The following is a 25374-nucleotide window of genomic DNA, read 5'->3' on the forward strand; positions in this document are numbered from 1 at the left end:
ACATTTATATCATTGGTGATTTGAAGAACATTATTCAATATAATATTGATAAACTCATGGATAAAATTGTGTATCCAATAAGAAGATGGGAAATACCTCATTTATCATTGTGGGCAAAGATAAATGAGATAAAGATGATTTTGTTGCCAAAAACTTTATTTATAATACAGTCGATAAGTTTTGCAAATTGAATTTTTTTTTCAATGTTTCCTGTGGGGATTGGGCAAAAGGCAGCGGTATCCGAAATATATATTGATGCAGAGTGTGGAAGAAGGTGGTTTTGGTTATCCGGATTTAAATAAGTACTGTAAGGTGTTTCTACTCAAGAAGGGAACTTATAACTATGCAAATGATGATTTTTAAGGTGCTATCTGGCTGCGCATGGAGAGGGAGGTCTACCGTCCACATCGTTTGAATAATATTTATACTATGGGTAATATGTCAGTCAATAGATTAAAGTTAAAGTCAATGGTGGCAACCAGGCGGACCATGCAGTTATGGTTTGAAGAGAATAGTCAGTCATATGGCTTTAGTGAAGATGCTTCTCTCTGGCATAATGATGTGTTGCAACTTAACAACAGATGTCTGATATGACAGAGTTGGGTGCGGAAAGGGGTTTTGACACTGGGTGATGTATTAGAAGGAAATCGTCTTTTGACGTTTGAAGAAATACAGAGGAAGTTTGGGTTGCACCAAAGGGAAAGACGGATGTATGAAGAACTGTGCTCCCTGATTGATCTCAAGAAAAGCATGATTGGTAATTCCTTAGACACTAAACCTGCATTGTGCCAACTACTTACTGGACAGGAATATTCAGTGCATACATATATTAACTTTGTCCAATTAGATAATAAGCATATTGTAGCATGGGATAAATTGAGGACGGTATGGTCGGATGATCTAAACATGAACTTCACAGATATAGAATGGAGAGGTATACTTAGGGTGAGTGCCAATGTCAGTGCTGATTTGAACTTGCGTCTGATTAGACAGAAAGTAGTAGGTAGAGTGTACTGGACACCAGTTAGAATGTATAGATTGGGACTACAAACAGATAATTTATGTTGGGGGTGTGGAATTGAAAGTGGTACCCTTCTACATCTTCTCTGGAGTTGTTCTAGAGTTCAACATTTTTGGAATGTTGTGATTGATAGGATTAATTTGATTTTAGATGTAGTTTTACAGAGATCGGGTGAGAATATTATTCTACTTCTACATCGTGATAGATGTAACCGTTATTTGAAATATAGCAATGGGATAGATAAGGCTTTATTAATAGCATTAAGGCTGATCCTTCGGGTTTGGAAAACTAGGAAGAAGCCAAATGTTGAAGATTGGTTAGTAGAATTGCGTACTTTATCTAATTTTGAGAAGCTTTCATTTAAGGTAAAAGAAAAAGATGAGGTGTACAATTTATTTTGGGGACTGTTCAATACCTTATATGATTGATTTTGTGGGTTGTGGAGTGGGTACATTATATAAAATTAGAATAGATGAAAATTATTTAAAAACATTTTTTGGGAGGGTTTGGTCTGGTGTTGTATGTGTGATGTTGGTGTTTGTGTGTGTGTCTTATATTGGATGTTTTTCATCTATTGTATTTTGATATTTTATTGTCGAAATTAATTAAAAGGTTTCTTAGTATGTCTGGGAGGTTACTTGATTGTGATGTTTGAATATTGATATGCAATTTAGTTAATTGATTTTGAATTGTTTATTTGATTGTTATTCATTTCTGTGTTGTACTGCTGTGTACTTTATTAGTTGGTGTACTAATAAAACGATGTTTAAAAAAAAAAAAGAACAAAATTCAAATCCCAAACAGGGACTTGAAAAGGAGATGGGGGAAACACATTGGTGCGCCCCTTGAGAAATTGCATGATTAAAGGAATTTTAAAGTATGACACTTCATCAGAAGAGTGCTTAAAAATTGAAAGCGCTGCCAAATAACCTTGAATGGTTCCAATCTGAAGCCCCAGATTTGCCAAATGTTGCAAAAAAGACAACACCTTAGGTGTATTACATTGAAATGGATCCACATTCTTATCCCTACACCAGTCGCAGAACCTGTTCCAACGGCAATAGTACAAAGATTTGGTTGCTGGCCTTCTGGCCGAAAGCAAAATCTCCATTACGTCATCCACGAGGTCCCAATACTTATATATCAACCCCTCAGAAACCATGCATAAAGGCTGAGTGTCTTGACCTCTGGATGGAGAACCCAACCCTCCTCTCGCGAGAGAAGGTCCTCTCTTCGTGGAAGATGCATTGGAGGGTAGATGGGAAGGTCCGGGTACCAAGTCCTCCTGGCCCAATCCCGAGCAATTGGGATGGTGGATTTCGCAAACGTTCTCAACCTCCTCATCATGTAAGGGATAGCGTGGACTGCAGGAAATGCATACAGGAGTAGAAATTCCCTGTTCACTACGAACGTGTCCACTAGAGCTCCTCTTGGGGGAAATTCCCTGGAGGAGAACAGGTCGCACTTCCGGTTGACACTGGTAGCAAACAGGTCTACTTGAGGGGTTCCCCAAAGGGTGAAGATCTCTTGAAGGACTTCTTGAGCTAGTTCCCACTCATGGGAGACTGTGCTCTGCCTGCTCAGAGCATCCGCCGCCATGTTCTCCTCTATGGCAAGGTGAACCTCTGATAGGGTGATTCTTTCTTGAATTGCCCAGAACGAGAGCTGCATTGACTCTCTGCACAGTGGTAGTGACCCTACACCTCCTCTTTTGTTCAGCTAGTACATGGCCATTGTATTGTCCATCATTCTCAGGACATTATTTCCCAGTACAGAGGGCAGAAAGGCCATCAGCGCTAGTCTGATCGCCCTCAGCTCCAAAAGGTTGATGTGTAGTTTGGACTCTGATGCAGACCAACAACCGCTGACTGTCAGATCGTTGGCATGGGTACCCCACCTCATGAGTGAGGCATCCGTCAATATTCTTATCTCAGGCCATGATTGCCAAAAATGTTCTCCTTTCAGAATGTTGTCCTCGCAGGCCCACCACAGTAGATCCTGTGGGCCTCTGCTCGGAACCTGAAGGAGGTCTGACATCCTGCTTGAGAATGAAGACCACTGAGTCCTGAGAGCCCATTGGAAGGGTCTCATTCTCAGGTGAGCCTCTGGCACCAGGAAAATACATGATGCCATGAGGCCGAGCAACCTTAGAAAGTTGAAGGCCGGAAGACACAGGCCACTCTGGAATTTGGTGACCATCTGCAGAATGTGTTGAGCCCTTACCTCGGGTGGCGAGGCTTTCCCCAAGGATGCATCCAGGACTTCTCAATGAACTGGAGTTGTTGTGATGGTATCATGTAGGACTTTGTGTAATTGAGGGAGAAGCCCATTCTGGGGAGAGAGTGTCAGGTGATGCTGAGATGTTCCAGGGCTTGTTTGGGAGAATGTGCCCTGATCAGCCGATCGACTGGGTAGGGGTAGACGTGAATCCCCTCTCTCTGAGACTTGCTGCCGCAACCACCATTAACTTGGTGAAAACCCTTGCGGCGGATGTCAGCCCAAATGGCAGAACTCAAAACTGATAATGAGAACTGCCAACCGTGTACCTCAGGTACTTTCCGTGCTTGCGATGGATAGGCACATGAAAGTAAGCATCTTGAAGGTCCAATGTCACCATCCAATCCTTAAGCTGGAGGGCCTGAAGGATCTGAGAAAGGGTAACCACCTTGAACTTGTCCTTTCTGAGGAACTTGTTCAACTATCTCAAGTCTAAGATGCGTCTCAATCCCTCGTCCTTCTTGGGATTAGAAAGTATGGGGAATACCACTCTGTGTTCCATTCCGCTACAGATACCGGTTCTGTAGCACCTTTCTCTAGCAGGCTCAAAATGTCCTGCACAAATAACGTATCTGGAATTTTGAGTGAGTGGTTCCCCGGTGGATGATTCTGGGGTCTTTTTATGAATGGGAGACAGTAAATGCCCAAGCATCTGAATTAATGCCTCACCATTCTTGCAGATGTCGAGAGAGTCGGCCTCACACTGGGGTCTTGTGGATTAAGACCTCAGAGAGGACTTGAGGAGGCTGGAGCAGTGGTTGATGGTAAAGCAACCGCTGTTTGGACGGACTTAGTACTTCTTTCTTGTCCACCACGAGGGAATCTTCTTTGGCTTCTATGACTAGCCATCTTCTCGCTCTACCAACTGAGGTACAGAAGCAAAGAGACATAGCCCTCCAAGAAGATCCACTGGGGTAAGATTGTTGTGGCTGTCTGATTGCGACGCTAAGTGATTTTGCTGCCGCCTTAGAGGTCTGCAGCTTCTCCAGGTGAGAGCCATCAAAAGGCATTTTGAGTAGTCTGGACTGCACATCTGGTGCAACTCCTGACTTTCTCAACCAAGCAAATCTGGTTAGTACGGTACTTGTCACCATGGATCTACTGATGCTGTCAGCTGTATCCAGTCTTGACTGTAGAGACTCGCACATAGCCTCTTCCCCCTCAGGAATATGGTCAGCCGCCATTGCTATACAATCCCACAAGGTAAACGTGAATTTGGCTAAGGCCAAGTGGCGTTGGCAGATTTGAATGCCATGCTTCATGCAGAAAAAAGCTTTCTTGCCCAAGCATCCACTCTCTTATCGTCTCTGTCAGGAGGGATAGTCAGATATGCTGCCTGTTTGGATAAGGATATCGCTTCCCGAACCACCAGGCTTTCTGGTGTGGGGTGCTTTGCCAAATATTCATGGTCACTGCTATACGGCCTATACTTTTTGGTGAGGTTCTTGTTCACCGCAGAAATTGTCTCAGGTGCCTCCCAATTTGTATTAACCCTTTTCTAACATGCTATATGCAAGGGAAGAATGGGATCCTTTTGTGGAACCTTGTCCAGGATATCTGTTAAATCATCCCGCTCAAATGGGGGAGCAGGCCTGCTCCAACCTAGAAAGTTACCACCCTGGTCATGAGTTGCATATAGGAGGCTTCTGCATGGTCTGAAGGGTCTGGTTTTGCAAATTCCAATTCAGGTGATGTTTCCACACCACTGGCTGTCTGGAGGGTTTCTGACACCAGGGCCTCTGGCACGTTAGGGGTACCAAACTCGAGGCCTATGGGGGGAGTGTCCGAATCTTCATAAATTGAAGATAAATATTTGAAGAAACATTTTCTCTGTACAGGTTTATAGGGTTTCTCCACCTGCTTTGCTAAAGGCGTTGATGGCGTTGAGCCATCGATATCAATGGTGTTGACGTCTTCGACACTGGAGACATTGACGACCTCGATGCGAATTACGTCAATGGTCTTGACACTGATGATGTCGATTAAGCCTTTTTTTCAGACAATGCCCTTGAAGGGCTAGAACCTCGAGTCAAAAGAGTCTTCGATTAAATTTCGTTGGGTCGAGGCCTCGACAGCTCTCGATGGGTCGATGGCTTACTCCCGAGTTCAAGGGTGTGCAGGGTTTAGCCTTTGACTTCAGGAGTAGTGGATTTGGTCGGACATGTAGGTCTCTCAGGAGAGGAATAACTAGAGGATAATGGATTCCTGCGACGCCTCTTTTTAGACTTCTAAATCGAATACGAAGAATGGCTACACCCATTCCTGGAGCGAGATCGCTCTTTGGATGATTTTCTCTGAGGAGAGTCTTCTCTCGACTCCACAGAATATTGGGTTTTTGATTTGGATTTTAGATCCTTACTGGTCATCCCCTGACAGGAGTCGCAGTCAGCCGTTCGATGCTCTGTGCCCAGTCACCACAGACACACTCGATGAGGCTCAGTGACTGACATTTTAGCACCGTAATCATGGCATTTCATGAAACCTGTCTTCGGTGTCGATGGAGATGACGAAGATATTTTTCTCAAGTGTCGTAGTTTTTATTAAAAAAGAGAAGCGCGCCATAATTCTCTCAAAGGGAAAGCTACGGCAGAAAAACAGAACTGAAGCCAACGGGTGCTGGACGTGCTATATATAATGGTGATGACGTCAAGACGCAGGGCCTCTAGGGACATCGAGTCGATGGAATCAATGCACAGCGCCCTCTGCCAAAACAGAATTCGAAGCAGCTGAAGCTGGAAAAGATCATATCAAAAGATGAGCAATACGTGGGAGGACACAATCCATTCAAAGTTGTGTATATTAGTGGCTTATGGTGAATGTCTGAATGAAATGTTGCAGGCATAAGGAAGAAGGGGCAAATGCCAGCAGAAAACACTATGCAAGAATTGCCAATTACCATGAAATAGACACAGGTTAAAATCTTTCCTGAAGAGTGCTGCCCTGATCGCCAAACCTCACACTGTTCCCGCTTACACATGCAGTAGACTTGTACAAACCACCGCCCTATACTGAGCCCGTGGGCTCTGTGCAGCACTCGAAGCTGGTGGAAGCACTGTGGTTTCCAGTACACGGATGAGTTTGAACCAGGCACGGTCACCACTCTCTTGCAGCTGCCCATTTTCACAGCTGCTACAAACAGGCATAGTTTCATTGTTTATAGTGATGCTGCCTAGAGAGAACATACTACGTTCTTGTTTAATGAGATTTTGCAAGGCTCTTGCGCTGGTACCCGAATTTCAGAGTATTCGTGTTGGTCTCTAACTGCATTAGTGTGCTGTCAATGCATGTGTGGTTTTTACAGTTTCAAAACATCCCTGAGGTGATTGCTACTTGCATTTCCTCGTTTTGGTTTTAGCTTTAGTGGGATAAAGGCCACCTTTTGCAGATGTGTCCTTTCATTTTAACTCTCTACACATAACGATGGCAGCTATGGCAGTAAAATAGCCGCCTGGTTGCAACTCTTCCTGAGAGACATTGGGAGGCACACTCTGCAACCTGAATGCATCCTTCACGTGGGTGCACAAGCGCAGCTAGTGCTCCAGTGCCTAAGATGGTGGCCGTGGATCGTCAGCCTCTAAAAATGCTTCTCCCTCTCACCAGACTCACCACAGTGCCCTGTGTGCGGGTTCCCTACGACGTTAGCAGTTGGGCACTTACACACATGCTCCATGGCACCCTTTACGATGGTGTACAAATAAAAGTACACTCCTTCAACATAATGAGCTCCCTTTGTGAAACCGTGGACACAGCTGTACCTTTCCACAGGCCCGTAACTCTGATTCGGAGAAGTCAGTGCACTATTATATATTAAACCAGGTCTTCTCTCTGCAGAATAGGTGCCCTGTGTAACAACTAGCTGCACCTACAGTTTTATGTGAGGTAGTGGCCTCTACCCACGGTGTAAGCACTGATTTCGAGGGTTTTTTTTCATTGTTTTGCAGCACACATAAGCCGTCGGTATCTAGGCGTTAGTTTATTGAATTGTGAAAATGTAGGTTATTAATAGCATGCCAGGTGATGAACCACTCCTCATCTTGGAACCAAGAGGTTCACCCGAGCAGCTTGAGTTAGAATTGCCCTCAAACAGCTTCTCTTTATGTTGTGCTTTGTTAAGTTGATTTATGCCGCGCACCGCTGCCATTTATATGGTCTTGTAGGTGCTCTTGTGGCTGTGTAAGGTAAAGTGGGGTGTGTTGGTTGGGGAGAGAGAGAGGGATAAGACAGATGTTATGCTCATCTGCTGATGTGTGTAGAACCAAGAGTAACTGGCGTCTGTGCGTGTGAGCTTTCTGGGTGTGATTTGTTTTGTACACTGGGTGCTTATTGTTTCCGGGTGAGTGGTATCCCGAGTTTGTGATGTTTGGTGTAGGAGGCTAGTGGGGTGTGACTTGGTTTGAGAAAAGGAGTGCACTATAGTAACAGTGACGCTTTTTTATACAGTGCTACACGCCCAAATATTTCTACTTTAGTACTAGGTGCTATTTCCAACTGTAACGGTAGCCACTGTATCAACCTTGGGGGATAGAAGTGTTAGATGGACCTGCTGGGATTCACACACATGACTGCATGTTGCAAGATGTATGAGACAGTGCCTGGCAAATGCCTAATACTTGTACACAAGCCAAAACCATAGGCATTGCCAATGCTTGTTCTCCTTCCCAATGTAGATCAATGAATAGGCTGGGACTAGGCGTTTGCCACTTCCATACTCAAATGATGCTACGAAGGGGTAGCTGAGATTAGAGCTGTTGTTTACTCTAACCCCACTCACCTCCAACGTCCCTTCCTTAACCATGGCAGTGCTGTTGCAGGCTCCTTTTCCCAAGCTTTCCATTCAGGCTGCGCTGATGCAGGCTTTAAAATGGAATAATGCCTGACTTCTAAATAATGCTGTGTTTGTGCTATTGCAGACTTTAACGTGAGTGCAAGCTTCCTTCACAAGCAATTTTGTGGTTGCGCTGTTGCAGACCTCAACATGGTGCATTGCCTGGTGTATAAAAACATTTCAGTCTCACTGTTGGCTTGTAATATAAGCACATATGATATGATATGTCATTTATAACGCGCCTGTACACAAGTACCACATTCCCATGGTGTCACGATTTGCGAAAGCTAAGGGAGTCCAATCACAGGGAAGAACTAAGGGTTGCACCGTTGCATATCTCTTCACACAAGACACGAAAGGGGACCTACACGGAGTCGTGATTGCTTTGGCTTGACTGGCTTTCAGTTGTCAGGCCATGCACACTGTCGAGACAGGCCAAAGTACTGTTAGTACGGTCCAACCTTCTCCCATCGGCTTGCCAAGATAAAATAGAGGGTGAAGTGTTGTGATTCCGGGTGGCAGTTCGCTGTTTCAGACTAGGCCACAGGGCAAGCTTGCGCTTCAGCGGAACTTCATTCAAGCACCAGTTTTCGCAGCAGGCAAGCAATTTACGAGAGAAAATATCAACTAGGGCTTGATCAGGATTACAGGTTTCTATCTGTATAGTACATGGTAATTTAAAATCAAAAATGCTGAAAGGACAGCCTGCAGGTTTTTCTCTCCTTCATTGCAAACCTATAAATGGTGCTGCGCTGTGAAGATCATGAGAAAGAACTGTTAGCGTTCACTGAGGTGGGTCTTAGGGAGTATTAGCCATTCCTTAGCTTCGGGCTACTCAAGCATTTGAACCTGCAGGTAATTACAGGTAATTATGCTAATAGCCTTGTAAATCTCATTGTAAACACGAATGCTGTCTGAGGGCGGGCGTGCCCTGTCAAGTAAAGATGACTTGCAAACAACCTTCTAAAACAGACGAAATAGGTACTCAGAAGCGTTGATATGTAAAAAATACAGACATCCACGCCTCTGACCTAAATTAACCTAATGTACTGCCCAGCCAGGGCCTACCTTCTCTTTCGAAGGGGATATCTCGCAGCTACTCATCACCAACCTGAAGCCTGGATCCAGACTTCTACTCCTCGGCGAACTCAATCTTGGATTCAATGACTCCTCTGAGAAAGATGCTATACCCTTCACTAGCACCATTGCTGCAGTTGACTGGCTCGCAGACCTCAAATGCAACACGTCTATCACCTCAAACGCACCCTGTCCTTGGTCAGACCACCACATCATCTTCTTTTCCATCCCCACCATTAAACTCAGTGCCAACTCTCTGACTGTATACCCCCCATATTATCACGCTGCACATGCAATCTCATCAAAGACTGCCTCTTCCTCTGGCTAACCGTCGACATCTCGAACATCTGCATGCATACGGCCAACACCACCATGCTTGTGGATCTCTAAAACAACGCTGTCTCCCAAGAAATAAACCAACTCAACCCTCGAAAAAAGCAGCAGGCTAAGCCTGCCACGCACAAAAACTCTGCATCAAAGCAAAATGGTGCAAACCCCTGAAGAGAGGCAGAAGAAATTGTCATTCATCACATTGGCCCCTCCTACAGAAACAGCAGGTGCACACCATTTATGGTATCTGACTCCTCCTCACCACCGTACCGTAGGGGTGAGAGACAGTACTTGCAGAGGCAATTCTACCGACCCTAGCCCGCAGAGATCACAGAAGAGAAAAATCTGCAAGCTATGGAGGACATGAAAATGCTGTGTCAAAGGTGATGAAAGCAAATTATGTCAATACTGAGCACTGACACACATAGGTGCATTAGACACAAAGCACATACGCACCCACCACAAGGATACACAAACCATAGGTCAAATTGCACTTAGACATGAAGAACATGCTTGCATTCACTAGGTTAGAAAACATATACTCTCCCTCTATGCTGAAACGCAAGATGCACAAAAATACACATAAAGCTTGCTTAACCCAGAACGCAACTAAAATGAGTGGTCAGGTAAAACAAGATGGAGGGTGCAGCCGCATGTTGGTGAATGGGTGACAGTGTTGAGGCCTTGAAGCTGCAAGGGGACCTGATTTGCTGAGGTAGCAGAAAAGCCAAACCTGAAGAGCTCAGACAACAAGTGTGTATGTTTGGCCAAGGTCAGGAGGAAAAGGAAGGTTTGAATAGACACACAAGAGAAGAGGCGATAACAGCTCCCAGTCGCAATACACATTCCACTCTGATTGACAAGGTAACAAATGATGTTAGAAGGTCAGATTCCCACCAACTCAGACTTAATATTGAGGGGAAAGTAGCTCCAACAAGTTTCTAGATGTCAAGGAAGGTAGGACACCCACATTTAATAGTGGCTATAAATCCTCATAATTGTTGAGCATAATAATCCAAAATGTGGTCTCTACACACGTGACCTACTGCTGGAGGATACTACCTATTCATTTAGTCAGACACAGACAGACTGAGACCTTCGTTCCCATACAGTTCTAAGGAGAAAAGATAAAAGACAATGCAAAGTTGAAAGCTAAACCTCCTGGCTTGTGGCGTAGAGAATCAGAAATCGTAACCTTATTGGGACAAGTCGCACCTTGGTGTCGTTCTCACTGCCCCCAATTATTGCTTGGGTGCTGGTAACCTTCCAAACTGCCAAGGCTGAGAAGGACACCAATGACCAATCCCTACCCACCTTTAACACTAATCTATCAATGTTGCAACAGCCGCTCACAGTGATGACATGTTTCACTTGTATCTTTCTTGTAGGTGGTCTGGGGTGGAGCTATCAGGTAGAGCCTGACCAATGAATGTACTAACACATATGGAATGTGTATCTAGTTGATTCCCCTAACCAATCCCTTCTCACTTTAGGTTTCCTGAAATTAAACATCAATTGGGATGTCATACCCAACTTTTAGGTACTGTCCAGCCTGGAATCATTCAAGACTTGTGAAATCACTCTGTTCTTCCTAGCCGTCTCTATTTTATTAGGATTTTGTTAAATAAAACAGTTATTTGTCAAATGTTTTGACTCTTCCATTTTTTGGGCGGGGGATTCCTCCTCTTGCTTATCCACAGGCGGTTTCCACCCCACTTTAACAACCCCCACTGAAATCATTAAGGCACACTTCACAACCATCTCCAAAGAATTGAAACAAGGCATTTATGACACCAAAGCTGCTGTCTACAACGACAGAATATCCAGGGCCAATTCTGATTTTGCCATCCTGCGTGAGCTTGAAACACCTTCCTCTCCTCCCCCTGACCTTATAGATGACACTTGGTGTGACAAGATCCAAGATGCCCTTCTGGGTAAGATTCTCATTCTCCAAAATTAAATCTCCTCCAAAAAAGCAATCATTTGCCCCAAAGCCCAACTTGTATTGACCTCCCCTCACCCTGTCCCTCTGCCACCACCTCCCCCCTTCAAATTCAACCTCTGAATCCAACCCTACCAAGCTCATCAGTTGCCATAAACCTTTGTGCTGCAAAGGAGAGCTCTGCCCTGCTCCTCTCTTCAAAGACTGTGCAATGACTTATCTCCCATCATCACTGCCATTATAAACTCATTCTTTGCATCCTGTTCTGTTCCCACCAGCCTAAAGGGGCCTAGATTGCATCCATCCTCAGAAAGTCCTTGCTTGACTCATCCATTCTAACTAATTACTGCCCCATCACCACAGTCCTGTTCATCCTCAAAATCTTAGATGGTGCAGCCTACCTCCAAATACAAAACCATCCAGAACAAAACAACATCCTCAGCCCCCACCAGTCCAGATTCCGCCCGGGCTACATAACCTAACCTGCCCTGCTTGACCTCAAGAACCTACTTGATGACATAAGAAACTCATGTAAATCTGTTCTCCATCTATTACTTGACCTCTCTGATGCATTTGATCTTGTGAACCACCGAAACCTCTGCCACCACCTAACTTACGCTGCTAACTTCTCTCCTGAAGCTGCAAATTCGATTGTCTCATTTCTTGCTGACAGATCCACTGACTCTTTATCTGCAACTCTGTCACCCAGTCAGATTCTATCTTGTGTGGAATCCCTCAAGGTTCTTGCGTCCCTCCCACTCTCCACAACATGTACACCCGACCACTCTTTGATCATCTTGACTCTCTTCGCATTTCCTAAACTAATTATGCAATGGCACACAATTCCTCCTCCCACTCACTGGAAACTATCCTCAAGTCTTCACTACCCTTAACTATGTCTGTCAGATCAGCAAGGCTTGGATGGCAGCCCATCAACTCTGTCTTAATGGTGAGAAGACAGGAATCCTCATCAATGGCACTCAAAACCTTCTCTCTAAACTCGACAGTGCCATCAAGGCCTTTACAATTGACGGTCTGTCCATCCCAGTCTCATCCACAATCAAAACCATGGTTGTCTACATTGACGCCACCCTGAAAATGACATGTAAACTCGATTGCATCTTCCTCTTGCCACAATATCAAACTCCTCAATGTCTGTAAACCATTCCTCTGAACACACAACCATCTCTCCATCGGGAGTGCCATTATTGGCTCTTAGCTAGACTATTGTAATGACCTTTTCAGAGGTACTTCAGAAAAAACCTCACCAAAATACAGGTTATCCAAAACAATGCCCTCTGTTCTGCCCTTGATATTTCCAAGCGCGTCCACTTCACAACAGCTAGGAAAGAAGCACACTGGATCCCAATCTGTGAGTGCATCAAATCTAAAGTGCTCACCATCACTCACTTCTGCCTCTCAAATACACCCCCTCCATACTTGTCTCACAGAATCACTAAATCCTTCTCCACCAGACCCACACGCTCATCCTACTGCCATCACCCCACTATTCTGAGATTCAAGTGCAACAGAACTGGAGGCTTGAGCTTCCGAGTCACTTCTTCCACACTATGGAACTCACCACTGCTCTTCCTGCGCTCAGAACAGTCCTAAAGGCATTTCAGGAAACATCTGGAAAGATGGCTTTTCAACGGACTTGGTCTACCATTAACTCTTGCCTGATTCGTATATAACAACTATGCTATGTACCTGCCTGCTCTTGTACCATAACCAGCTCCTGGGTGCCCCCGGGTTTAGTACGCTTTACAAATGTAAAATAAATAAATAAATAAACATTGTATCCACAGGCTGAACCAACTGGTATGTACAAGGAACCATTCACTGCAATTAGTGTGTTACAAATTGCCCACATAAACATACAACATGTGCTTGTGAATTACAGTGCTTATCGTCCCCAGCTGAGCTCGAGTAAGCCTGATGGGAGCACTAATGAATGCACAGAGCAAAACACTCTGACTGTTAGTAATGACAAGTGCCCTTCCTGGTCCGGACTTCGCCTCGCTGTGAAGTAACACATACAATAAAGTATGCACGCTCTGCATTCAAGCTTATATACTAATAGACAGTTTCCTTTCTTAGGTTCACTGGGTATCCACCAGAATAACCTCAAGGTGCTGTTTTCAATTCTCCATTAGGGCAGGATGTTTACCATCGTATAGGTTCACACCTCCGCGATGGCATGCTTATGAGGCAGGCCTCTGGCTCACAAGCTGATGCTTTCACGGATAAAGTTGGCATTCGTCATGTTCTGGTATTTGCAGCCCTTTTATCACACCTGTGACATACTGACTTCTGCTGTGCAGGGGTATAGGGGTGAGTAGTGAATAAGCCAACTACTCAGCCCTCACACTTCTACAAACCAAAAGTAATCCCATTAATTGAGGTAAAACAGACACAGTCAAGAGATATACCTCCGTCACCTTTTGTGGAAACCTGGTTTGAGGGAAGGCTATACTCTTAAGAGGGGTTTGAATGCGATTCAGCAATGACCCAAACAGCAAAGTACCACAGGGAATGTTCAATTAAGCGTCTATAAAAATATATATCATTTAATTAATCACACCCTCTGCAAGAAAACTAAATAGAAAAATTGTATAAAAAGCACCCCTGTGAAAATAACAGAGAATATGCAAGAAAAGAGAAAATGTAAAATTCTGGGTGAAAATACAGGGGTGATGGGCAATTTCAATGACCACAATCTTTTTTTAAAAGGATGTGTTTTGAGGAAAAAGGTGTACAAGTAGCCTAACCAGTCTCCGGGGCCCACAATGGACCAAGGGGACAGTTACTGGCCAATAGTACCTTCCCCAGTTTGACTATGGTGAACCAGGCTTGTCGGTGCAGTTTGTGCAGTATGAGACTATTTGGGTGCACGGTCACATTATTCTAGGTGATGAGTTGCGTCGAGCAGGGGTTGAATGGGAGCTTGTTACAGTTTGAAGGTGAGGATGGAAGAAGAGTGGAATGCGAGGGCCATCAGGTTTGGTTCAATGGGAAACCGTGCAGCAAGAATTTAAAACGGCTGTCTGGACTATCACATCCAGTGCCTACTCTTCATTCAAAGGAGGCAGAGAGAGCACATTGTAAATAAACCATTAGGGTTTGCTTTACCTTCAAGATTGCCTATCAAAAGTTAACAACCCAGAAACATTAGTCATCAGAGATCAAACACATCACCCATATTTCAAAAATCTGCCTGAAGACCCATGTCAACAGGTGGTGAAACACGTGCAGAGGTATATGAGGTGTATTTTTACGAAAAAAGAAATCTCAATGATTTAATTGAGAAATCAGCACCCTTTTGTTTTGGGAATCCTATTTGAATATAATTTAACAAAAATCTAATTTTCCTTTAGGAGGAACTAATCTGAAAGGAAGAAGATATCTCAATGAGTGAATTGGGAAAAAAAGTCTCAATTAGTTAATTGGGAAACTAAGGACTAAACTAAACAAGCTTGAATTCAATGGAATCTATAGAAAATCTGCCATTGAAAGATTAAACCCTACAAAATCTTGTCAATTATGGTGTCTGGCACATCCACATATACAACCAAAATGTTTCTTCTTTCGGTTCGATGGTCAGTTTGCTTGCAACGATACTGGGGAGTGAATGCTCTGATTCGGTTCAAGCAGTTCCATGTGGCGTCCTATGGTCTGGGATCGTAGAGCCACTAGAGTCAGTTCATCTGGTGATGACGATCGGTAGCAAAGATGCTGGTGGAATGAGTGGTGGTTTGAAGGAGGCAGATGCAGCAAATAGCTTGTAGTTTGAGCCAAGGCAACAACACAGTCAGCTAGTGTGGTGTTCCAAGGAACAGGTCTGAATTTACAGTTCAAGTTCAAAGAGCTTAGAGAGCGCCAAAGGCAACTCCGGAGGGTCCTGCTGATTCGAGATGCAGTGAACCCAGTTCAACGACATTTCATGTGGATCAATGCAATGAAACACAGGGCTCTTGGCTGCCTAGGCTCTCAGGATGCTATGAGTCCCCTCTAGGGTCTGAGGGACAAGTTCAGCCCTTGTTCTCAGGCTTTCAGCAATGGAGGCTGGTGCAGACTGTCAAGGATACTTCTCCATAATGAGGTCATGGGCAGCAGTGTGACTGCCAGAGATGCAGGTCTTGTTCCAGCAGCACGTTCACCCCCAATGTGCCCTGGGGATGGGTAGGGAACATAGCTCGCCTCTGCCTTGGACAGACAGTCTTCACCTCATGGATGGGGAGCTCGGGAAAGTGAACTCTTCCAACAGCGGTGCAACAAAATTATATGTATGTGTTTGTTCAAATGTGAATCTGAGTAACAGTGGGAGACCGCTTCTCTTAAAGGCAAACCCCCAAGGTGACGTGTCTAAAATGTGCCTGCTTTAGGGGTCCAACCCTGTTCTTGGAACAAGTGGACGTTTGCCTCCTGACATCACACCCAAAGTTCTTTGTGCTACCGGAAGCGGAGGTGGCAAGCTGGCATGCATGATACACCTCCATCCGGCAGTTTTTCCGGGGCCTCCTGCATGACAATGCTCTCTAGAAATTAAAGATTCAGGATCTGTGCACAGAAAGCAATTGTTGTCATTGAGTCCCAATTTCTATAGAAACAAATGCAGGGATGGAATATGATGGATATTTGTCCTTCTGCCGTGGCTATTGTGGCTGACAGATTGGATACGAAATGTTGGGGTGTTTCTGCATTTCTTTACCGTACTGGTGGAGATGGCAGGAGATGGGTTCAGACAGTAATGAGGATGGCCTCCACTTATAACTTAATCTTTATTGAACACAGACTGTGGGGATGGTGGAGGATAGGGTACACAGATTGAAGGCATCCGGAGAGTGGTGGTTCTTATTTTGTATCAATTAAAGTATTTTTGTTACAGCTTTGAAATGCGTAACAAACAATTGTCTCATAATACTCACCTCAGTGCCATTAATATAATCCTGGCTCTCCATCAGACTGACTAGGAGCAAATAACATTAGTAAGCATTATGATGAGACAGGTGGACTGCTGGGGACAGGTCGTAATGGTGATTACCATGTGTAATTGGCACTTTATTACAAACCCATGCCTATGAAAATCCATCTTCTTATCCCTCCACTTTGGAATCTAACTTTGCAAAATACCAGAAAGGTCCCAAATTGCATGTTTTCAGCCACCACTTTGAACTTTGCATAGTGTGCTCTGGAACGGTTATAGGTCAAAGTTGCGAATGCAAATGCTCGAATGCCAAAAGGATCGAGTCAATTGCACCGAAAAAAGGGTCAAAATATTATTTTTATTTTTTATTGGGGGGTACACCCCGCAAACCCCCGTTTTTCTTGTAAAAAACACTTTTTTTATCTATACACAAGCCCAAAATAAATATACATGTAAAAAAAAAAAAAATTCTACCCTTTTGTTTTCGGGCCTATTGACTCCATTCTTTTGGCATTCGAGCGTTTGCATTCGAAACTTTAACTGGACACCCTCTGGAACCACTGTCTGGCAGTGTGAGAGCTAAAATGAAAACAAGCACGGGCAATACCAATAGTTTGGGCGTTTATTGCTGTTCCTTGCATTTTACATTTTTAGGCACCAGGGTGCAAGGAGGAGAGTGCAAAGTTTCAAAGGAGGGTGCGAAAAGGGGTGCTGGTGTGTAATAGAATGAGAAGGGGAATAGAGCAAGGTAGGAAGCCATTGACAGAGGGTGCCATCAATGATGAGCAAGAGGAAATATGAGCGATAAAGAGTGAGAGTGAGAGAGTAAGAAATAAAGTGAGAGTGTGAGAGGAAGGATGAGAGGGGATAGACAGAGGGGGTAATTGGAATAGAATGGGTAGGGTGGGTGGGTGAATAATGAGTGTAGGGTGGGTGGGGCTAGAAAGGGGGGTCGGGTGCATGGTGGTGGTAAATAGAAAGAGGGAGAGTCGAGTACAGAAAGAGGGGGTATAATTTGTGGTGGTAAAGAAGGGGGTGGGCATAGAGAGAGAGGGGTAGTGCAGGTGGATGGTAGAGAGAGGGGTAAGTTGGGAGGGGGTAGAGAGAGAGGGGGTGGGAGGGTGACAGAGTTATAGTAGGTTAAGTGGGTGGGGTATCGAGAGTTGGTAGGGTGGGTGGAGGGGGTAGATGGTCTTGGAATGCTGGTTGGGTGGTGGGGGCAGAGAGAGTTGGGGTTCTGGAGAGAGTTGGATGGGGTAGGCGGGTGGGCAGGGATAGACATAGTGGGGTAGGGTGAGTGGGTGGGGTAGAGAGAGTCGGTAGTGTGGGTGGGTGGGGCAGAAATAGTGCAGGTAGGGTGGGTTAAAGAATGCGGGGGTTGGGTGGGTGAGGGTAGAGAGAGTGGGGGTTGGGTGGGTGGGGGTAGAAAGAGTGGGGGTAGGGCGGGTGTAGGTATAGAGAGTGGTGGTTTGTAGACAGAGTGGGAGTAGGCTGGGTGAGTGGGGGTTGGGCAGGTGAGGGTAGAGAGACTGGGTGGTTGGTGGAAGTAGAGAGAGTTGGGGTAGGGTGGGTGCAGGTAGACAGTGGGGGTAGGCTGGGTGGGTGCAGGTAAAGAGACTGGGTGTAGGGTGGATGGGTGGATGGGGTCGAGAATGTGGGGGTATGGTGGGTAGGGTGTGGGGGCTGAGTGTGTGCGAAGGGTGGGTGGAGGAGGGTAGAGAGAGTGGGGTTAGGGTAGAGAGAGTGGGGTTAGGGTGGGTGGGTATTGGTAGAGAGAGTGGGGTTAGGGTGGGTGTGGGTAGAGAGAGTGGGTTAGAGTGGGTGGGTGGGTGGAAGTAGAGAGAGTAGGGTTAGAGTGGGTGGGTGGGGATAGAAAGAGTGTGGTTTGGGTACAGAGAGTGGGGCTAGGGTGAGTGGGTGGCGGGTAGAGAGAGTGGGGTTAGCGTGAGTGCGGGGTCGAGAGAGTGGGGTTAGGATGGCTGAGTGAGTGGTAGAGAGAGCGGGGTTATAGAGAGAGTGGGGTTAATATGGGCAGGTGGGAGTAGAGAGAGTGTGGTTTGGGGGAGAGAGTGGGAATATGGTGGGCCAGGGAGAGAGCCAGCATAGGATGTGTGGGTGGGTGGGAGTAGAGAGTGGGGGTAGGGTGGGTGGGTGTATGGAGAGTGTGGGAGTAGGGTCGATGGGGGAGAGTCAGCAAACTTGAGAGAGCGGTAGGGTGGGTGGGGGAGTATGGAGGTGGGGTTGGTGTAGAGAGAGTGGGGGTAGGGTGTGGGTAGAGAGAGTTGGGATAGGATAGAGAAAGTATGGTTAGGGGTTGAGAGTGCGGTTCGGGGAGAGAGTGTGCATATGGTGGCCGGGGAGAGAGTCAGCATAGGGTGGGTGGATGAAGGTAAAAAGAGTGGGGGTAGGGTGGGTGGGGTAAAGAAAGTGGTGGTATGGTCTTCGGGGTAGAAAGAGTCGGGGGTGGGGAGCTGAGTGGGGCAGGGTGGAGTGAGTGGGGGCCGGGGTGGCTGAGTTGTAACAGTTGGTTGGGGCAGGACAAATGAACAAAAAAGCAGCCTTGGGAGGACTTGTCAAATGTAGTCCAAAATATCCCAAACATAATCTAACCAGCACATGCATGGGGGTGGGGCCGGTGGGTGTAGAGGGAGTGGGAATGGGGTGGGTGAGGGTAGAGAGTGGGGGTTGGGTAGAGAGAGTGGGCATTGGGTGGGTGGTGGTAGAAAGTCAGCCTCGGGAGGAATAAAACAGATTGCCACCAACAGTAGCCCAAAAATAGCCAAATATGTGACATAGCCCAAAATAGCCCAATGCAACAAATCATTACACAGCTGGGAAATGTAAAGCCCATCCAACTTGCTCCTTAAAAAGCTGCTTATTGGAGAAAATCTTGTTGGGGAGCTCCTCATTGGGTGGTACGGCGGAGGGGTATGGAAAAAGACTGTGGCATTTAATTTATTTATTTTAATTCTTTTTTTTTATAACGTGACTAATACTGTACCTAAGCTTGGTTTCTAAGCTTGGATCTGGGATTCAAACCTATGTTGCTCTGACCAGCGTGTTGCCCCTGTGCTATCCTCCGTTCAAATAGCTAGTTGCTATGCCAACCAGATATTCTCAGTTTAGAACCGCATTTCCCCCTCTCTCTTTTATGACAATGGTTTTGGCCAATTTGTGGCTTGCCCCACAAAATACACTAAAACCAAATCGCAAATACAATAAAGAGAAATTAACACCTCTTTGTCATTCGATCCTGTGGTTATTATTTTACCTAGTTATCACGAGGGAGTCAATATGGCTGAAGCTTAGTTCTGCCATGACAGTAATAATAATAATGTGTGTCAAAGCACTGCTTGTAGCCGAGCCGAGAAGGCATCACCCCCCAAAACTGAATGTGTTCCCATCAACCGAATGATCAAGGCACAGACTCTCAAAGTACTTTTTGTTCAAAGCATTAATGCTGTATTAAGGAGCAGATCACTGCCCTAGCTAGCATGTCTTGATTCTATCTTCCAGTTCTATGACAACTGCATCCAATCCCTCTATGGACCTTGGCTTTCACTTGAATTGCTGATGAACCCCCATATCACAGCAACCCTCTCCCTCCTGCACTGTCAACCAATGAGACCCCAAATCCGCATCAAGGTTGTAGGTGCTGTCTGCTGAACCATAATCTCCTGAGAATGTCTCTGTTTCCTGGCATTTATGACCAGGCACCTGGATGGTAGCTCACTCAGTTATTAGGTGGCTGCAGTTAGGCTCAACTCAACCTCATAATTTCTCTGAAGCAGAAAAATACCTTTGAGTTGGATAATAATGCCACCCTATTGTATTCGTATTTATTTATTTGTATCGCGTACCTTGCCCTGAGGCATCTGGGCTCATAATATGAAGAAAGTGGTTACATACAATCAAAACAGTTTTCCCGAAGGAAGGAGCAAAGCATACACTAACAATACCGTTACAAGATATAAGGCAAGTACAAGATAACCGTGGTTACTATATGAATACAGTACAATATGTAAAGAAGGCTAAGAAAACAATGTTAGCAGGTTACCGTGAGGACAGTGTGGTTAGGTGGACGAGGCAGATGCATCAAGCTCATGGAGCCATGATTTCGTTTTATTCTTAAAGGAGTGGAAAGATGGTTCTGTTCCGAGTGTAGTGGGAGTAGTGAGTGTAGTGTGTGTTAGATTGCTAGCAGTAGGAGGAATCTGATATGAAGTACAATGCAGACATGTGATTGTATTGTATGAGGTCCATTTGTAGTGATTGGGCACAGTGTTTTGGGATTGAAGGGTGGAACATTGCTCAGAGGTACAAAGGTTAAAATGTATCCAACACTTAAAACGAGTGTGCTCAAGCATTTGCCTTCTATTTTAGTGATCTCATCTTGTAGCGCTTCCAGTGATGGGAGCTTCTATCTTTTTAAAGGATGTTATTTATATGCAATACATGTTGCATGGCTACACAAGTGAACAAACTGTCGGGTCTTGGCGCTGGTAGGCTCAGTGATGCCTGACGATAACAGCTAGACCGCCATTCCATTCTCCAGCAGCGCCTGCCTGCCCCGCTTCAGGATCATCAGCTTATGCTCTAGCCTAATTTACACGGCAGTTCAAGTGTACTTCCATTTGATTGTATATAGCGCGACATTAATTGGGATGCAAGAGAGTACTGTACACATACGTTGAGGTGCCTCGGGTCCCAGAAAATCCGGATATTTGTGCGAGGATCTGTCTTTCTTGCTGGAATTCTAATGATGTATTTTATCGTTTCTTTGTTCTTTTTTTATGTAAACCATTTTATTTTGGAGAAAATCATTTTGCTGAAGGTAGTTGCAAAGACCAAACAAACCCCAAACTATGAAAAGTCGCATTTTTTAAAAAGCCAAATGGCTGTATCAATTACTGAATTAAAAAAAAAAATATATATATATATATATATATATATGCATTATGACACATCATGACCATCTGAATAACTAGGAATGTTTTCTGCAGCTGATCATTTCTTCATAACCACCAGGGGGTGCTGTTGTAACTCGGCTACTTACTTTTAGAGCTGCTTCGCCCGTCGTACAGTGGTGTCTGTTGAAGCTTCAGGATAGCGCGTGTACAAAAGGGCCGGCTGAGGGTGTCTCAGGGCTTGTGGGAGCCCATTTCAAAATGATGATTGAGGCCCCCTGTCTACAGCTCGGAAAAAGTCTGAAGCAGTGGGCTGCTTAAATTATAATCGGGACAAAGTAATGCTGCAAGGATGTTGATAGCTTCAGATTATCGTGGGACAGGGAAATAGCCGGGAGATGAAACGCTAAATGGGAAAGTAAAAGCTATTGATTGATCTTGGCTGGGAAGGGGCTAATCTAGAAGTTACCGGAGTAAAACGCAACAAGGTGTTAACAACGCTGCTGATTGCTGCAAAAGGCATGTGGGAGGTGACTGTCTGGGGGTGCCAACAAAGGCAGCCTTTAACGTTAGAGGTGTGGGGCGGAGGGGCCCTTTAAATGTTAAAAACATATATAATATCACTGCTTTTAAATAGCTCTTTTTAAGTAGAGATTTGCTGTCTTCATGAAAATCCGGAGACCCTGTGATATGTCGGGCCCTCTGGCACCTGTTGCAGTATCGCTGGGAAGGTGACGAAGGGTCCAAAACTGGCAATCATCTTCTTAAAAACACACCCTGGTTTATGGTCAGTGACTATGGGCGTTATTCCTAGTTTCACCACTTATACATTGTGTGTGATCCTGGGCAAATTGATTAGTTGCCCTGTGCCTGAGCTCCCAAAAATGTGAGTCCCCATAATTGATTGAGTGTGCAGCTTTGATATTAAAATATCCTCTGTCATGCCTTACTAAACTTTAGATTTGCTACATATTAACAATAGTGAGCATTCACATGTTGTATACCACAAAAATATTTGACTCTTGGCTTATCCATGGAAAAAGCTTTTAAAGTCACTACCTGTGACGTTCTAGAGTATAAAAGATTGACACTTATTTTAAAGTTATTTTCCATCAAGTCACTTCTGATGCGGTCAATACAGATGAAAATTAGGTGGGTCTGCATGTCTTTTGTTGCTCAGGGCCTCTGAAATCCCAAGACAGACCTTGAAAAAGAAATCTAACAGATGAGTCCCTTTATTCATACAAGTCCTACAGTCTTTATTTTTTTGTGCTGTGCTTGTGTTGAAAGGCAACTTGCAAATAAAGTTACCATGAAAGAGGAGGAAAATGGTGGCGGGGGAATGAACAAAACCGCTTTGTAAAGTTGGCCACCCTACACCCTATTTACGTGAAAAGCCTCCAGCCCCCGTGCTGGCGCTGGCCACACCTGCATGAGGCAAGAGATACTGGTATTATGTCAGCATAATCTGCTTCTTTAAGGATTTACATGTTGTCAGGTTGCTGCAATTTCTGTAGTTTGAAATTAAACTTGATAAAACAGTAATATAGGCCATAAAATGCAAACCTCAAGAAAGCATGAAAAGTGTGTGGTCAAGTGTTTAAATTGCAGCGCGGCAAGAGTTAAGGCCAGCCCTGGTTATTATTACATCATTTCGGTTGATAATTGATCCATCAACCTGAGAAGGTTGCAAAGATAAGTCGGCCCAGCCGCAGAATTCAAACTTGCACAGTCCAGGCTGCCTGCATGTCAGAAACTAGCGCTTTGCTCATGTAGCTATTTACCCTGGGCTATGTCTCTCAATGTGCCATTTGACTCAGTTAGTAGTTGATCTCAATTTTTAACACCCCTGTCCTGCACGTTCCCTTTTGCCCTAGATGTTAAACAAATACCTATTTATCAATCGGTATATTCTTATTTAATTTTCATATGGACAGAAAACCTATTACAGTTCTTAGAGCAGAAGAAACACACTTCGCTTCGTGCTGCGGAACTGGCAATGATATTGGTCCATTGACATCTCATTGTTAATCACTATAGAAAGAATTCACCCATTGAAAGTCACTGACCTCCAAAACGTTGAGGATGATGTACTCGTTGATCCCAAATAAAGTGACTTCAAGCAGGGTCATGATCAGGAGTTGCACGGGACTGGCCTTCCCAAGTACTGCTCCGAAGGAGATGAGGACAGCTCCAGTACAGAAATCTGCATTAATCATGCTGGTGCCAAGGAAATAAAAACACAAGATGACATGAGCGAGGTCCGTGAACCATAGAGGAAGGACACACAAAATGACGCTTCAGATCAAACTGTTATCTGTACACAAACGGTTTCATTGCGTTCCTCCACGTAATGTACATGTGAAGCCTATGTACACTCATGCCCAGGCGTGAAGGAGGAAACTGAAAAGGGGTGACTGGCCTTTCCTACTTTTTGGTTTTATATTATATTCAAGAAGGGTTCTGCCATTTTGGTTTTGGGAGCATCCATTTTCGTAAGGAAACATGATGTTCGTGAGGGTGGGGGGTCGGCGACATGATACCTTGGGTTTTGCAAACACAGGGGTCTTCTCCTAAAACATACGATGCTTGAAATGTCCTTCTAGGAGGGGGTTGTGAAAATAAAGGGGATTAAGTGGAGGTTATTGCCTGACTTCAAACCAATGATAGGAAAGTACAAAACAATGCTGCCTACACGTGGGAGCTGCTGATCATTGTATGTTACTTGTATAATTTGCTTGTTGATTCAGCCATCGTGGAGTTCAGACATCGTTGAGACTTTGCTTGCAACTCAGCACGGCAATGCAAATTCTCCCGGCCGAGCAATAAAGGGATCTTATGTTATTGTTGCTGTTCTGAATATTCTAGTATAGGTACACACAAGTAAAGCACAAGCCACCTCCGAGGCTCTTTGAATCTCGGTGTTGGCTTGGGGAATGTGGGGAAAATGCTGAAAAAAGAGGTTCCACCTGCTTTTACCAACTCGCTGAAGTGTGCGGGTCCACACATGGTGTTCTCTCAACACTGTGGTTTAACACTGCATGAGAATCCCCATACTGCTGATACCTGGAGAGATACTGCTGTGAGCGGAATTGCATGATATCCATAGTAGGGAGGCAAATCTTGTGCACAACCCAATGGCTGACGCACTACATTGGGATGGCCACTTGGGAGGGTACGACGTCCTTTCATCGCCAGGCATGTTAAAGCCTACAATTTAAGCGTGCACAAAAGTTCATCACATTTTTTGGGGGGATGGGGAAAGGGCAGGTAAGCGGTTGTTGGGGTCGGGTCTAGTTAAAAATAGGTGCAGGGTATAGTTACAAATAGATGCAGGAGGGGGTTTGGGGGTGTCCCCCCAACAAAAAAATTTGATGAACTTTCATATACGTTTAAATTGCAAGCTTTGAAATGCCTGACGATGAAAGGACATAGAACCCTTGGGAGGCCATATTCAGCCTCACAAATTGTCATAGTTGTGGATTGGGATGTGGCACCAGAGGGCGGCGGTAGTGCCAGGTGCTGAATGATGGCATTAGATATTGTTTCTGCCTCAAGGGAGATTATGTGAATAGTGCACAAACATGTGGTGGTCCTCAGGAAGAAACACCTTCTTTCCAAAGGACCAACACATCCTGGCAAAGGTGCCCTTATCCACCTGAAAGAGGAATGGAAGCGCTAGCACTTGGGCTCTTCATACAGATTCTTCGATAATGGGAGAATGAGGCAGTTTTTATGTGTATCGGCCACTATGGAGTGTGACAATTTAGAGCACTAGTAGAGTGAGCTACACTCTCAGAATATCTGTATATGGCACGGACATTGACTACTCAATCACTTGGCAGGTTTTTCACTCTTGGTCAAAGAGCTGTGCACACGTCCAACCTTATGTTATATGATAACCACTCTTAATAATAATAATATTAATAATAATAACTTGTTATTTACATAGCACTTTTATCCAAAATGCTTTACAGATGCATTATTATTACCCAATTAAAATTGGTACTCACTTTATCTACCTGGGAAAGATGAAAGGTTAAGTTGACTTTGCCGGGATTTGAACCT

At 44.8% G+C, this 25374-nt stretch overlaps 1 protein-coding gene across 1 annotated transcript in view; it reads right to left on the reverse strand.

The window, feature by feature from the left end:
• The window catches only part of RHBG (Rh family B glycoprotein), a 297643-nt gene that overhangs the window by 160870 nt on the left and 111399 nt on the right, over window positions 1-25374 (reverse strand). The window contains exon 3 of the mRNA XM_069607158.1: window positions 23376-23526. Within this exon, the coding sequence (XP_069463259.1) occupies window positions 23376-23526 (151 nt within the window). The remainder of the gene's footprint in view (window positions 1-23375; window positions 23527-25374) is intronic.

Source organism: Ambystoma mexicanum, chromosome 1p (assembly GCF_040938575.1).
Source record: "Ambystoma mexicanum isolate Mex_15411 chromosome 1p, UKY_AmexF1_1, whole genome shotgun sequence".
NCBI classification, from domain to species: Eukaryota; Metazoa; Chordata; class Amphibia; order Caudata; family Ambystomatidae; genus Ambystoma; species Ambystoma mexicanum.